The sequence below is a fragment of the Lethenteron reissneri genome, chromosome 12, assembly GCF_015708825.2.
Source record: "Lethenteron reissneri isolate LAM-NWPU_2019-01 chromosome 12, ASM1570882v1, whole genome shotgun sequence".
NCBI lineage: Eukaryota > Metazoa > Chordata > Hyperoartia > Petromyzontiformes > Petromyzontidae > Lethenteron > Lethenteron reissneri.
Window position 1 is genome coordinate 4,158,453 of NC_083790.1, and position 16,186 is coordinate 4,174,638.

General features: G+C 52.4%; 1 protein-coding gene across 1 annotated transcript in view; it reads right to left on the reverse strand.

Moving 5' to 3' along the window:
• LOC133341666 (pappalysin-1-like) overlaps positions 1 to 12,451 on the reverse strand; it is a 168,833-nt gene extending 156,382 nt beyond the window's left edge. The window contains exon 1 of the mRNA XM_061550258.1: positions 11,160 to 12,451. Within this exon, the coding sequence (XP_061406242.1) occupies positions 11,160 to 11,571 (412 nt within the window). The 5' untranslated portion in view covers positions 11,572 to 12,451. The remainder of the gene's footprint in view (positions 1 to 11,159) is intronic.
• Between the last annotated feature and the right edge of the window lie 3,735 nt (positions 12,452 to 16,186).

A 16,186-nucleotide genomic window follows, 5' to 3' on the forward strand; every position in this document is an offset into this window, starting at 1 on the left:
CAGCACCTTGCGACCACGACTCACCCTTGCAGCACCGCATGGCTCCACGAAACCTCCGAGCGATAGACGTGGCAAGCCCCACTCGTTGTTTGGGGCGCCTGTAGCGAAGCAAGCTAAAACCGCGCCACACCGCCGCTCCGCACACGTTGTAGAAAGACACACACACGCGCGCGCGCGCACGCGCATTTCAATCTCAATCTACCCAGTTACGTCTGTTCACCTTCAAGGGGGACCACCGCTCACTCGGGCTTGCCGCCTCGGCTTTCACAATCGGCGAGCGGCAGCGACGATCCAGGGCCCTTGGACAACGCTCGTGCTCTCAATTTGGAGAAAGCTCCCCGCTCGGCGACCACGAAATTACCCCCCCCCACCACCACCACGCGCCACGTGTCCCCCCCCCCCCGCTTGGGATGAGGGGGCAGGGGGTGTTGGAAGTTGGGGGGGGTGGCATGAGGGGGTGGGGGGGGGGGCACACAATCGGATTCGCCTCTGTGCGTCGGAAGTGCGACAAAGCGTGAATTGCTCACTTTGTCTTGGTAGGATGTGAGCCAAAATGGCAAGAAAAAAATCTCCCTCTTATTGGGTTTTTTTTCATGGTTGTGTAGGGGGCAGCAGTGAGGGTTGGAGTGGAGGGGGTTGTAAGGCTTTGGAAGCCAGAAGGGAACCCATTGAGTCCCCACCCATCCCCTTAAACCACCAAAGTTGCACACCACCCACCAACCCTCTCCATTGCCCCACATCTCGGCAACACCCCCACACCCACCCACCCACCGCACACACCAGAACGACCCCATTTTTTTGGCAATTTACTCTCTGTTTTTCAGCTTCACAATAACTCAACACAATCTCTTTCCTTTGCAGACATTCCGGCGTTTGATCTTCTGCGGAGGCTCCTCGTGCCACCGGCACGCTGGATAGGCCTTGGACGTTTGCTCGTAACAAAAAAAGGAGCCCGGTTGAATGACCGTGAAGAGAGGAAGAGATAACACTGCACGGCCGACCCCTGGAATGCCATAAGGTGCAACTGAAATGCTCACAGAAGCACCAGCTGTAAAGGAAGACATAGGGGCAGCCTGTGTGTGTGTGAGAGAGTTTATTGTTCTGTTCCCTCTTGTAGATTGCATTTGTTCACTGCGTTTCCCGTCAATTTTTCTTTTCATTCATCCTTTTGTCAATGAAACTGCTCGTCGCTGTGTACATTTCCTTCCTTTTGTCCACTCTGTTTACTCCGCTGTCTATTTGTTTGTCTTCTCCGTCCTGCCCCCGCCTCCGCCCTCCCTCCCCCCCAGTATATTGAGGCTATTTAACGGCCCGTGAAAACCCGGAATCATAAACGCGCACTTGAGTGAGCCTCAACCTGCAACTGCCGCTCTGCCGAACCGTAACCGCGGACCGAATTACACGCAAGTCCGTGCAGCCTGCCAGAGGAAAAATCCCGCGACCTTCGGTTTGATATCCGCAGGGCGCCACGGTGGCGACTTGATATTATCCATCTCGCCTGGTATGCAGGAGGTTGTGGGTTCCATGCCGACCCTGACGCCTCTCGCTGCTGTATGTTTGGAGTTTGCGGTGTCTCTCTGCCCGTGGTGGCGTACATTTTTCACCAGAAACGTGCGCTCAGACTATTTGGCTGTTATACATTTTCACCTGATAAGCCACGGCGCTGCGCCATAACTTGTGGCCAAGTGGCTTCTGAATATGAGCTATACACCTCAGTGGGCCTTAACTGGAAAAATAACAAAAATTGTGAATAGTAGAAAAAAAATTTGCATGGACCAACTTCAGTGATAAGACGATATCTGAACTGGTACTGGACTTCAAGTGCTTTTCAACCACCTGCGGACTGACCAGCATGGTGCAGTGTCGGTCACATGACCTTCATGGCCGATGGGCTATGCTGGGGGCATTCATCCAGTAACTGGATTGATTGTTGTTATGATTCGTATTGAACTGTGTCATTATACCAGCAATAATAAGAGTAGCCAGTGTGTCACGTGTGCAGTGTCGCTGGGTCAGGAAGAAGATTTAAAAGCAACAAACATTGTGTTGGTCGATCCGATAACACTGGTCTACAATTTTTTAGACGTCGTCTGCTTCAGAGATGAAATGTGCTGTTAAGTATGGATTTTGGTGTGCTGAATTCAAATATGACAATTTAAACAACTGATTGACTACTGTTCTAGATATATTTAAGATAATTATTTATAGTCTTACAAAAAATTATGATCTACTCACGATTCTTATTAATGATCTGGAGTTACCAACTGATCACTCAAGTTAGCCGGTTGTAGCATGTGTATTTTATTTTCAAAAAAATATACGTAGAGGTCAATTAACCTTGTACCCCGATATATTTTAGCGATTCTGCATTGGCAGTGGTGCACAAACAAAAACAACAGACCCGACACGGTCGTCAATAGCACTGGGCCCTGAAGCAGGAAAGAAATATATAATGGGTGACATTTGGTGGATTGGCCCTACTTCATATGGTCAGTTCACTTACGCGGCCTTGTCTAGAAGCATTGAAGCGGACGCGGGAGATAACTCGAGATTTTGACCAGCGTCACAGCAAAGATTGGGCTGAAAGAAACAAAAGAGTCCTTTTGTTTACTAATCCGTCAGATGCCTCCAATTTAATTAGCACAGCCAGAAGCTATTGTTCTCCTTATCCCCAGGTGACTTTAGACGTAAAAAAACCGATTATACTGACAGGAGCAGTTAGGAGAGGCTTGGATTCTGTTCCACTTTGTGAACCCCTTTGCTCTGACCTATAACCTCCACGTGCTCGTGTGTAATCCGTGCAGGGCGGCCAGAAAAGTTTTGCATGTCCACATAAAAAGGGGAGGCAAAGTCAAGATTTTTTTAAAAATATCATTATTATCCGGGCGCCGCGAGAGAAAAAAAAAACGCGCTTTGCCCACTCACGGAGCGCACAAAAAACGTTCACTATCGGTGACAGAACTACACGAACGTTGCACGGACATGAGAAGTTGCCACGGTGGAACGATCTCGCGAAGTGGCAGTCGAAACGATGGCGCAAGTTTCTTCAAATCCCACGGCCTCTGTCCTCCCCAGCGGTGTAAATGGCTACAACCATCACAGTCACTCGATCGGCGGGGTAGCGTGCGGTGAGGTACAAGGTGAGTTCTCCCACCTCTCGACAGCTCCGTCTCGTCGAGGCTCAAGCACCAGCAAGTGGCATGTGAAGCGAGTTTCAGGGCTCAGATGCAGCAATTACCCCGGTTTGCGTCTCCCCATTATGACGTCGTTTTGCAAAAAAACATTGTCACTTTTTTATTTACGCCGTGACCCGATTTGCGTCGCCTCAACCCCACGCTCACGTCGCTGGCGGCGCCATACTTTCTCGTTATCCCTCGCCTCGCACAGCATTTGCTTCCACCGCATACTACCCCTGTACATCGCTTTGATTTGACGTCGTTTCGATATTCGTCGCCGCACCCTTCAGGAATGCATCCCACTCCACCGACAACTCTGACTTGAGCTTGTGGCCCAGATGCACATTGTGCATGCGCCCAGGTACATTGGAGCCTCGGTGGTGAGGTGTTAACTACCTCTCCTGGTATACAGGAGGTGGTTGGTTTCACCCCCAACCAGGGTTGCGATTTCCGCATGGAAAATGCGGAAGGAGGGTTCAAATTTTCCCGCATTTTTGCTAAAGTCAACCGCAAACGGTGGAAAGACTACTCCTATGACCGCGCGCTTTTAACAACACGTTAATGCGTTCTATTGGAAAGGATACATGCAAGGCCCAGCATCACGTAGGGCTTTGAGTTACTGATTGGAATGAATATATGATTTCCGCATTTCCGCACAAGAACCACATACTTTATTCAAATGCGGAGCCGTGATTACGAGCACATGTACATGATGTATCCTTTCCAATAGAACGCATTAACGTGTTGTTAAAAGCGCGCGGTCATAGGAGTAGTCTTTCCACCGTTTGCGGTTGACTTTAGCAAAAATGCGGGAAAATTTGAACCCTCCTTCCGCATTTTCCATGCGGAAATCGCAACCCTGCCCCGCAACCCTGACACCTGTATATGTGGAGTTGACACGTTATCCCCGCGGTAGCGTGGTTGGTTTCACCCCCAACCCTGACACCTGTATATGTGGAGTTGACACGTTATCCCCGCGGTAGCGTGGTTGGTTTCACCCCCAACCCTGACACCTGTATATGTGGAGTTGACACGTTATCCCCGCGGTAGCGTGGTTGGTTTCACCCCCAACCCTGACACCTGTATATGTGGAGTTGACACGTTATCCCCGCGGTAGCGTGGTTGGTTTCACCCCCAACCCTGACACCTGTATATGTGGAGTTGACACGTTATCCCCGCGGTAGCGTGGTTGGTTTCACCCCCAACCCTGACACCTGTATATGTGGAGTTGACACGTTATCCCCGCGGTAGCGTGGTTGGTTTCACCCCCAACCCTGACACCTGTATATGTGGAGTTGACACGTTATCCCCGCGGTAGCGTGGTTGGTTTCACCCCCAACCCTGACACCTGTATATGTGGAGTTGACACGTTATCCCCGCGGTAGCGTGGTTGGTTTCACCCCCAACCCTGACACCTGTATATGTGGAGTTGACACGTTATCCCCGCGGTAGCGTGGTTGGTTTCACCCCCAACCCTGACACCTGTATATGTGGAGTTGACACGTTATCCCCGCGGTAGCGTGGTTGGTTTCACCCCCAACCCTGACACCTGTATATGTGGAGTTGACACGTTATCCCCGCGGTAGCGTGGTTGGTTTCACCCCCAACCCTGACACCTGTATATGTGGAGTTGACACGTTATCCCCGCGGTAGCGTGGTTGGTTTCACCCCCAACCCTGACACCTGTATATGTGGAGTTGACACGTTATCCCCGCGGTAGCGAGGTTTGTTCTCCGGGTCCTCCGACCTTTCCCTCCACATTTAGAATCAACACGCACTTCGAGTATTTAGCTGCGATACATTTCCACGTGATAAGCCACTTCGTTGAGCTATCGTCTGTGGCCAGGTCGCTTCTCAAAAAAAAACTAAATAATAAAAATAAATCATAATAAAATAATTCTCACGACGTTTCGGCCACAACGCAAGCAGCCGTCCTCAGGTGAAGACCAGGTCTGTCGGGGAGACAGCGTCTGAATGGAGCATGAATGAATAGCATTCAAACGCTGTCTCCCTGACAGACCTGGTCTTCACCTGAGGACGGCTGCTTGCGCGGTGGCCGAAACGTCGTGATAATTATTTTATTATGTATAATTTTTATTATTTTATTACTTCCCTTCTACGTGACTTTACCGAAAGAACAAAGAAGATGAATCCCTGCAGTCACGAAAGCTTTAAATCGAAATTTAAGAACTAAATAGCTCCATGGGCTTTACCTGGTAAAAATAAAAACAGCTTAGCTTTTTTAATATTGACCCCAGCTCACCACACGTCTCACAGCAAGAGACCCATATGCTGCTGGCCACGATGAACTGCCAAAGTGCCTGGGGCAATCGCGGGGATGGTGGGGGGGGGTGGCATTACTGAGCAGCCGGGGAAGGAAGGATCTGCCCTAACGGTGCACAGCCTTCACAATGGAGCGGGGTAATGGCAAAGCCGACAAAGCGAGAGGCATGGGGATGGAAACGAGGGTGAGGAACCCAAACTGTGGGTGCTGGCTTGGGGCCCGCGTGGACCCTAATCCAAGACTGCGGAAGACGAGAAAGTGAGGCTTGCAGCGAGATTCTTTGGAGAGAAAACTCCCCCCCCTCCCTTCCCCCTTCCCCCCCCCGGTCGAGTTGCAACGATTAACCCCTCCTCTACGAACTCTCACTATTCTATTCGGGTTTTCTTTTCTCTTTTGGCTCGTTTTGCCCGTTTCGATTGCATCGTTTCACGTTTGGCCGCCAACTCGTTTGCGCAGTTTTGTTCATCCCCGCTAGCAAGAATGCAAAGACGCGCACATCGTCTGTGCGTGTTTCTTCTATGTTGCAAGAATCGTAAATAATCTATTTCGAAACGCGCGACTCGATCGCGAACGTAAGGACCTCTCACGGCGACTCGTGGTGAACGTGGAAATATTTACGCGCGAGAAAAATAAGTCTTCCTTACCGCTGTGCGCACCAGGCAATTTTGCCACGAAAGCCAGCCTTGCGTCGGGCACCAAATATGCCACCCACACCGCTACCAACCCCCCTCCACCCCTCTCCCACCTCGTTTCCATTCCCGCATCAGAAAACCCCTCGGCGACCACACTGCACGAGTCACAGGTGCCTCCTTGGGGGCAGGGTGGTACGACAGGCGGCAATCCCTTTACGGCCATCGTCCGCATGCCGAGCGTCTCCTGGGACCGAGACGTCTCAGGTACAACGGAGGATGTTGCGACGGTACGTCAGCTGCAGGTGCATCGAATCTATTTGATGCTGCGGCTTTTGTCGTGTTCCATCATTATATAGTTTTGTTTTGTGTCGCTTCTCCGTGAATGCAAAACGCGAGCTCTCTCCGGCGCATGGTTTGTACCGCACTGCCCAAGAGCCTACGTCTATCTCGCCAAAACTCGCAGCTGACTTGCGAGGCAGAGTATGGGTCAAATAACCCCCAGAGCGGCATGGGAGGCGCTTGTTGAGTAGTAGATTCCCAACAGGGATGTGCTTGGACAAGGTACATGCACCGTGCTGCCATCTGCGGCGCGCACGAGTACTGTGTGTGTGTGTTGCACGTGTGGTGTCGATGCACAACTTCGATATCTGGGGCTGTGTGTCCATTAATTCTAGATTCGAAGCTTACGTGACTGCAAGGATTCATACTCTTAGGTTTTTTCGGTAAAGTCACGTAGGTAAAAAATAATAAATGAAATAACTAAATTACATTACGACGTTTCGGAAGAAACACAAGCCTCCGTCATCAGGTGTAACTGCTCCAGCAAAATTACTAGCCTATTAATTGCGTCTCCCGAAAGAAAGATCACTGAACGAACTTTGCGAAGCCCCCTTTTTTCCCCGTCAATCCGCTGCCGGATGAGGGCTCCCCCTCGCCATGCGTGTTGTGGCGGATACGTGACCGCACTTCACCTCCCCGGTAGGTGCGGGTTGGCGAAGGCGTGGCGCATAGACGCGGAAGCGTAGTACAGTAAAATGGTTTTTTTGTCCCACTGCCCTCCGCTGCCCACACGGTAGCTCCACCGCAGCCTAAAGCACCAATCATTATTATTTTTATTTTTTGCACGGTTGCTTGCCCATCGGGAGCGCTGGCCAGACTCGAGCGAACCTCGCCTCTCAAGATCCGTGAAAGGTTACGGAGGAAGGGGAGGAGGGCGGGGGGTGTTCGCAAGTCTGGGTGATTCGGTCATATAATGTGACAACTCTATTAAAGGCTTCCACATACAACAAATTACATTGGTTGCTCAATATCAGCCACTCGTGATCCAATGTGCCAACCGCTAAACCGCAGCGGGAGCCAGACGCCGCCGATGCCGCCCACGCAACACGCAGCTCTTGGCGGTTAGAGGGGGGCACGATTTGGACCTCGGCGCGAGAGAGCGCTACAATAGAAACCTTGGCGGGTTTGACATCTTACGATCGTCGTCATCTGCCTGGTGCCGGCCAGCCAGCAAACGGCCAGCCAGGAACGGACTGAGCTTGTCGCTTTCCGGCATCATCAACACAGCGATAATAATACTGGTGGTGGTGGTGGTGGCGGTGATGATGAAGATGGAAGGTGTTTGCTCAGAGAAGCCTCGTTTCGAGGATTCAATACGCATTTGTGAAGGTTGCCCACTTCCCATTGAAAGGAGCGTTTGGCCACGAGTGCACGAGAAAACGGTGCCATAATTGCAGATTGTGGCGTACTCGGATGCCTTTGTGGGACACATGGCATCTAGGCATGTAGGCAGGCGGGTAGATAGGCATGCAGATGTGTAGGTGGGTAAGTATAATTATTTGCAGGCAGGTCGGTGAAAAGATGGGTAGGAAGGCAGGCAGATAGGTATGTGGGCAGGTAGGCACGTAGGCAGGCAAAATGATAGATATACATTTAGGTATGCAGGCATATATGTAGGCAGGCAGATAGGTAGGTAAATACAATGATAGGTAAGTTGGTCTGAAGGTATGCAGGTAGGCAGGTGGGTAGGTAAATGATGGGTAATCAGGCAGATAAAGTAATAAGAGACAGTTAAATATGCAGGCAGATAGGTAGCTGGGTGGGTAGGTATTTTGTATCCTTTATTTCAACGATGATGATTATAGCAACATGTATTTCTTCCCCCCAGTAAAACCTGGCATTTTTTACCAATAAAGTAATGTTCGCATCCACTTACATTCCTATCCAATGCACCAATCTATAGGGTACACTTACACGTGCACCTCTGACTGCCTGCAGGCTAAATGCATTTGTCTAATGGGGGGGGGGGGGGAGGAAACGGTGACTTTATTACAAGTGTCAGAATGTTTCCCGAGCAGGTGTCTCTTTCCTAAATAGATGTATTATACGGTCATGAACAGAAGTAGACTCGAGAGAGAAAACACGCAGATCAGAGACACCATATTCTTGGTTCTTTCGGTAAAGTCACGTAGAAGAGAAATAATAAAATACCATAAATATAAAACAATAAATATAAAAAATATATATTATGTATTATTTCCCTTCTACGTGACTTTACCGAAAGAACCAAGAACATGAATCGCTGCAGTCACGAAAGCTTTAAATCAAAATCAGAGACACCGTCACACAATACATCGACCGGCACGAAACGCGCGTGGCCTCGGGCAGGACACGCCGCCGTTGCCGCGAGGAGCCACGGACGACGGCTCCGGTTTGGTGGAGGCGACAGAACGGCAGCCACAACGAGCGTCGCCGCTCCAACAACAACAAAAACGCCACGAGGGGGATGCCAACGGCATCGGGGAGGACTTCACCCCAGCAGTGAGCAGTGGATAGATAATGGCTCACGATGATGATGATTATAGGTAGGAGCTGGACGGACGCTTTTTGGCGTCGCCGCTCCAACAACAACATAACGCCACGAGGGGAATGCCAACGGCATCGGGGAGGACTTCACCCCAGCAGTGAGCAGTGGATAGATAATGGCTCACGATGATGATTATGACGACGCTTGCGAATGATGCATGTGAAAATTAACAGCGCCGGGGGGAGGTGGGGGTGTGTGGTAGGGAATGAAGGCTGAAGAGACTACGGTGAAGCAAGTCCTTGCCCGAGTTTTCCGAAGAGAATGTCTACACAGAGCGCGAGGTGGTGGCGAGGCGCGTGGTGGCTTTCGCGTGCCTCCCACTCGCCATGCTGTCAGCACCGTTCATCACGAGAAGGCTTCTTATCAGCACTATTGAATGAAATAGGGACCTCTGTCCAAATCCTGCACCCCCCTCCCCTCTCCCCCCCCCCCCACCTGCCCACCACCCCTCGCAAGCCAGCACCTGGGTCTCTCCATCCCCGTGTGCCCCAGGTGCAGTTGCACCACCTGCACGCTCGACGTCCACAACCACCGCCTCACAAGCGCTGCACACCTGGCAGAGCCGGGGTGAAGTTTAAAAAGTGAAAGAAAGAAAAAAAACCACCCCGAAGCGGATCACGATACCTTAGCACACGCGCGACCTGCACGGGACGGCACTCGACGCTTAGTGACTAAAAAAAAAATGATTTCAAAAGGAGAACGTGCACAAAGACGGGGAGATCGTCGCATCGACCGTACACAGAGGGTCGCCAGACGTGGTGGCCGGGTCGAGACTAGCAGCGGAGTGGCAGCCCCCGAGAGGGACGCCCACGGCGGAGACGGAGCGATGGAATTCCACAACGCGAGCGATAAACGTCACGAGATTTTTGCACGAGGGTTAACATTGCTCGGAGTTCATCTCCTTCGTGATAAAAAAATATATGTAATGGATAAATGATTAAATGTTTTGGCCGACGTTGTGAAAAGATGTACTGTACATTATTCACTATGTGTGTTATCGAGGAAAATTTGCATTATTCAGTTAATTTTGAGCTCTTGAAAAGGCACTTAGTGTTGACATATCGTTCATTATTAAGCTCCTTACCCAGGAAAATCTGAAGCCACGTGACTTAAACGGACAGAACAAAAATGTGTGATGCTATGATGCGCATGCCCTATATTGCACTTGTGAGTCACTTAAAAGTAACTTGAAATATCCAGTGTCGAAAAAGTTTCCTGCTGGAAGGACAGACCGAATTCACGTGATGATGGGAATCAGTGTATCGCAAAAAATGTTTGAGTTATATTAATCTCGGCTTGACACTCATTAAAACAACAAATTGGCCAAGCATCTACTTGCAGGGTTTTCCATTTAAAAATGAAATGCCCCTTTGTCAACTGGGACATAAACCTCACCGACTCTGAAGAGTCCTTTTCACGAGGGTCCTGCATTTGGACGTTTGGCCAATTCCATTTAATGAGCGTCTTGAGACTCGGCGGAGGCTTCCTTGGCTCAGTCAATGACATTATCGTTATTATTGCTGTTTTTTTAGGGGTTTCCGGCGTAATCCCTCCTCCAAATTAACAGTGCTCGCATACCCAGCCAGAGTGCAAGTGTCCCCCACCCCCCGCCCGCACTTTACACACGCAAAGACAAAGATCCCCCGTATAGCCTCAACGGAATGTTGGGGCAAGTGCTGTTAGCGGGCACCCGATGAAGAGCGGCATACGCGCGCGCACACAAACACAACTCCACCGCACATGGCATTAAAGCACGTAGCGCTGAAGCCATGAACGAAGCGGTCACGACTAGAGAGAGAGACAAGAATAATAAGTGAGCAATAGAGAGACAGACGGAGAGACGTGCGCTAGGAAGGTGCCATTGCTCGAAACGTCGCCTATAACAAAAAATATATGTTACGTCCTTTTCAGGTCACGGTGTTAATTGACGAATGTTGTTCAATTGCATCGCTAATTCGCGCTCGCGGTATAACGCAACAAAACATTTACTTACATTTTTAGACCGACGTACGCACTGACAAACAGACGGGCGAGGGAGGGAGGGAGCGAGGGAGACACACTGGAGGTGATCGAGACGAGAGCACGGAGCTTCCCGAGTCGGCGGTGTGGAAGGGAAGTAACGGGGGGGGTGGTGTGGTGGTGGTGGTGGTGGGGATGACGCGAGAGATATTTACGCGCAAAAATGTGATCGTACGGCTTACCGGCTATAACCGCGGGGTTGTTCTGCCCTCCCTCGGGACTGGCCCAGACTTCCACGGTGAACGCGGACCTGGGAAGCCCTCCCGGCACGCGGCTTGCGCGCCTCTTCAGCTGCTCCCGCCTGCCAGAGAAGTAGAGCGACACAGCGTGCGGATGACGGTGTCCGCGCGTCGCCGCGTCCGCCGCCGCCGTGACGGAGTGCGGCTCGGGCCTGTGTCCCCTGGGCGAGTGGCGAGGATAGCGGCTCAGCGGGTGGTGGTGGTGGTGGAGCGAGCGACGGCCGCGGGACAGCCGCGTCTCGCAGCCCAGAGAGCCGCCCGGAGCGGCGAGAGTCAGCAGGAGGAGGACGATGCCCACGAGAAGACCCTTGCAGGCGTTACATGACGACGGCGCCGACGCCGACGATGTCCGCATGGCGATGTCGCCTCCAGGATTTTGGGGGGTCGGTAAAGAGAGCGGCGAGCCTCGTCGTCGTTCTGCTCGGCCGGCAGCGAGCGTGATGGTGACGGTAGTCGTCGTGGTGGTGGTTGGTGGTGGTGGTGGTGATGAGCCAAGACTAATGCTTTTTGATGTCTGTATTACCAGCTCTGACCCGTGTAAACAGGCGGTTAAAGCGTTACTTAGAGATTGCTCTGCGAGCCAAGTTGAAGTTGCCCCGAAGGCTCAACGCTCGGATGCAAAAGCTTGGGTGAGTAAATTAAAACACGGGTGTGATTTTTTTTTTCGGAAGAGGCTTGGATTTGTTTTTAAGTATACGACGTTAAACGCAGCTGCGGCGGATTACATTGAGTGGAAAAAATATATAAGTGAAAATAAAAACACACACAACACTACCCTGTTAATTCTTCACAATAGCAAGCACCCGTTCTGTAATAATGTAAAGTGTGTGTGTGTTAGTCGTCGTGTGGCCGGTCTACTAAAGGTACCGAATGCGCGAGTCTGTAAACATTAAAACAGTCCAGCCGGTCGCGACAGTCACTTATGAGCGCTCCGTGTTGGAAAGCGGCCGAGTTAGCGATTTCAAAAATATATATATACCGAATTCCCCCCTCCCTCCTTCCCACCATCACCACCACCAACTAACAACACCAACAATTATCATAACATGCCCAGAAATAGAGTAAACACGCCACATTCGCCACCGTGTGTGCTCCCCCCTCGCTCCGTTGACAAGGCGCAGCGTGCTCCGGTCTCACTGGAACCACCAGCTCCGAAAATCCACCACGACCACCACCCCACTACTACGAACACCACCACCAGCACCACTATAGCACCGGTTACCCCCCCCCCCTCTCCCAAACCAATCCCTCTAAACCCCCCGCTACCACCACCACCACTCCGCGCTTTTAAGGAAAAAAATTCAATATCAGGACAAGATCTATAGCAGCAGCAGCAGCAATAATCGCTGCAAGCGGCGGCAGCAGTAGTGGTTAGCAGTGATATTACTACAACAACAACAAAATAAGAGCGAGCGAGACACAGAAGGCCGTGCCGGCTTGCTCGAGCAGCAGCAGCAGCGGCAGCAGCGCCGAGCAGAGAGGATTTGGGCAGCACGGAGCTGAGAGCGCGGACTTGTAACGGGGCAGTAAACAAGCGATCTGAAATCGGCTTCCCCAGGGGAACTCCGCCACTCGCCACTCCCTACCCTACCCCCTCTAACCGGCCTCCCTCCCTCCCTCCTCTCTCGCTCGCTCACCCCCCTCCCCACCACTTCTAACCCCCCTCAACCCCCCCCCCCCCAACCTTCATCCCACACCACCACCACACACCACCCCCCCGCTTCCCCACCACCACCCCCTGCTCGCTCCCTCTCCCCTCCCCGCCCCGCTCCCTTCACCGTACGGTTTAACAATCAATCAGTCTCTGTGCAGAGCCCGGCCAACGCCGTGCGTGTCTGACAGAACTCTGTGGCTCTTATCTCGCGGCTTGCCCCCCCTCCACCACCACCCCCCCCCCCCCCGTGCATCTCCTCTCGCACCCGGTACGGAGAACGAGTGAACGCGCTCTCAACTCTCTGCCTTGTCCCGTTCACATCCCACCCACCAACTCCATCCTCAACCTCACGCGCCCCCCACCCCCCCTTAATGCAAGAGGAGCAAGTGCGATGTGGATGAGTAGAGGAGGAGTGGTCGCTTTGCTGGCAGAGACTCAAGTTTATCGCGCAGACTTGCTTGCTTTCGCCTCCTGTGGATGTTACCCCCAGGGAGGCGCTTAGAGGAGGGGGGGGGGGGAAGAGGGGATTCTTCACTGCTGCTATCTCTTTCTCTCTCGTCCTTCGCGTGTGTCTGTGTGTGTGTCTGTCTCTGTGTGTCCGTGTGTGTGTGTCTGTGTATGTGTCTGTGTGGGGAGCGGTAGTGTAGCGGTTAGCGCGCTGCGCTATGAACCTGGTGACCCGGGTTCGATTCCCGCTCACGGCTAACACCAGTGACGATTATCTGAACCGGTCCTGGGCCTCCCCTAGGTCGACTCAGCCTTAAATGAGTACCTGGTGCGGTGTGTAAACATCGCCACTGGGGAGACAAAGGCGGTCGGGCGTGGTGCTGGCCACCCACCCCCTCGTGTACCGTTCCGGCCTTCATAGGTGCTCGCTAACAGCACTTGCCCCTACAGTCTGTTCAGGCTATACGGGGGATCTTTATCTTTGATCTTTTGTGTCTGTGTGTGTGTGTCTGTGTGTCTCTGTGTGTGTGTGTGTCTGTGTGTGTGTGTGTCTGTGTGTGTGTCTGTGTGTGTGTGTCTGTGTGTGTGTGTCTGTGTATGTGTGTCCGTGTGTGTGTGTGTGCAGCTAGCGCTAAACTGGCGACCCGGGTTCGATTCCCGCTCACGGTCACCAACACCAGTGACGATTGTCTGAACCGGTCCTGGGCCTCCCCTAGGTCGACTCAGCCTCAAATGAGTACCCGTTGCGATGTGTGGGGAGACAAAGGCGGCCGGGCGTGGTGCTGGCTACCCACCCCCTCGTGTGCCGTGCCTGCCTTCGTAGGTGCTCGCTAACAGCACTTGCCCCTACAGTCTGTTAAGGCTACACGGGGGACCTTTGTCATGTTACGGGGAAGCGGTGGCGTAGTGCTCAGCACACCTGTGCAAAATTACTATAACCGCATGGGACGCATATCCCACTGTGTGCAGACATCAGACATGGCTTCTGATTACTGGCCACGGTTCACATCAGTGGCGAATGGTATCTGAACCAGTCCTGTGACCCCCCCCCCCCTCCCATGTCGGATAGGCCTTAATTGATTACCTGATGCCACTGTGTGTAGACATCGGCACACTGGTGAGACAAAGGCGGCCGGGCGTGGTCCGTCTGTGATCAATAATCATTCATCCAGAGGTGTCATCATCGTCGTCGTCGTCTTCGTAACAGTTACACTCAACTCAGGACTCCATCTCCCCCGTTGTTTCGTTCACAAATACAAAAGATCGTCACTGGTGTTGGGGCAAGTGCTGTTAGCGAGCATCTATGAAGGCTGGCAAGGTACACGAAGGGGTGGGTTGGCACACACCACATCCGGCCTCCTTTGCCTCTCCAGTGGCGATGTTTCCACACAGCACAAGGTACTCATTTAAGGCTGAGCCGACCTAAGGGAGGGCCCAACACCGGTCGAGATATTCGTCACCGATGCTGGTCGTGATCGTGAGCGGGAATCGAACTCGGGCCGCCCGGTCCGTAGTGCAGCGCGCTCCCCACACACACACACACTGCATTCCCAGCCTGCGCTAAAGGTATTCCAGTATTCCCTCCATCATGCCCCCCCCCCCACCACTTCCCTGAGCTAAGCCCCCCCACATCCTCCACTTCGTCCCACGTCTATGGACCCCCCATTGGGGGGTCGGCGGGCTTTCTACTCATTTAAGAAAGCGGCTCGCAGGGGGGAGCCGAGTGGGGGTCGCGTTGGTGTCTCGGTGAGCTTCAAGACGGTGCAAAGTGTGCGCTAATTAACAGGCGCGCTGGCTTCCGCTCCCATTTATCAGAGAGAACTTTCCCCAGGAGAGAGAGGGAGGGAGGGAGTCATTGCGTCCCGTCTGGCAGATTAGTGTGTGTTGGAACGCCCCTAATTGAGAGAGGGAGAGAGGGCTGGGGGGGGAGGGAATAACTGCGTTAGGCAAACGCGTTCCAAAGGATTCGAGCATTCTTTAGAGGGGCCCCCATATTTTTTGTCGTTTTTAAATCATTTTTTTACTAATCGCCGAATTGTTGGCTTGTGAGAGGAGGAGATCGTGCCCAGGATCGGTTGGGATATCGCTCACCGCTGATGTTGGCCGTGACGTGGAAGTGCAGTGCGCTGTCCGCTATACCACCCGATGTACTGTGTATAATAGCAATAATTATTTATTTACAGCCCTTGTGTAAAAAGTACTAATTGCATGGGGGAGGGGGGAGGGGGGTGGTGTAGCAAATTCATAATTGGAATTACGCTGAGAAGCAGACAGAGGGAACACGTGGATCAGGAGGTAATCAGAGAGGCACCGTGACAGACCCGTGGAAGCGATGAGGAAGAGGGGGGGGCATGGAGGAGGGGGGAGGAGGAGGGGGGAGGAGGAGGGGGGAGGAGGAGGGGGGAGGAGGAGGGGGGAGGAGGAGGGGGGAGGAGGAGGGGGGAGGAGGGAGGAGGATACACACCACAACTAAATGGGATGATGGCTGATGGACAAGTCTGGTGACGGAGTCGCATCCGAAGGAAGACGCCCGAGTGAGTAAGCTCACGGTGTGGACGGACTGACGAAATCAATTCGTGTGGATGAGTACGATGGCCTGCGGGCATCTCGGGGGACGTGATGATTTGGCGACTGGAATGGGGAATGCCTTCATCCAGCAGTCGACAATCACGACGGCGGCGACGACGACGATTGTGATACGTGCACGTGCAGCATTCTTTTATTTTACGTGCAACGTTGCTAAATTAAGCGCACCTGCCAAATTAACTTAGCTGCTAAATTATACGAGCCATTTTAACAAAAACAACAACAAAAATACGATGTAATTGGGACAAAGAACAGCGGCAGGGTAAGAAAACCCCTGCATATT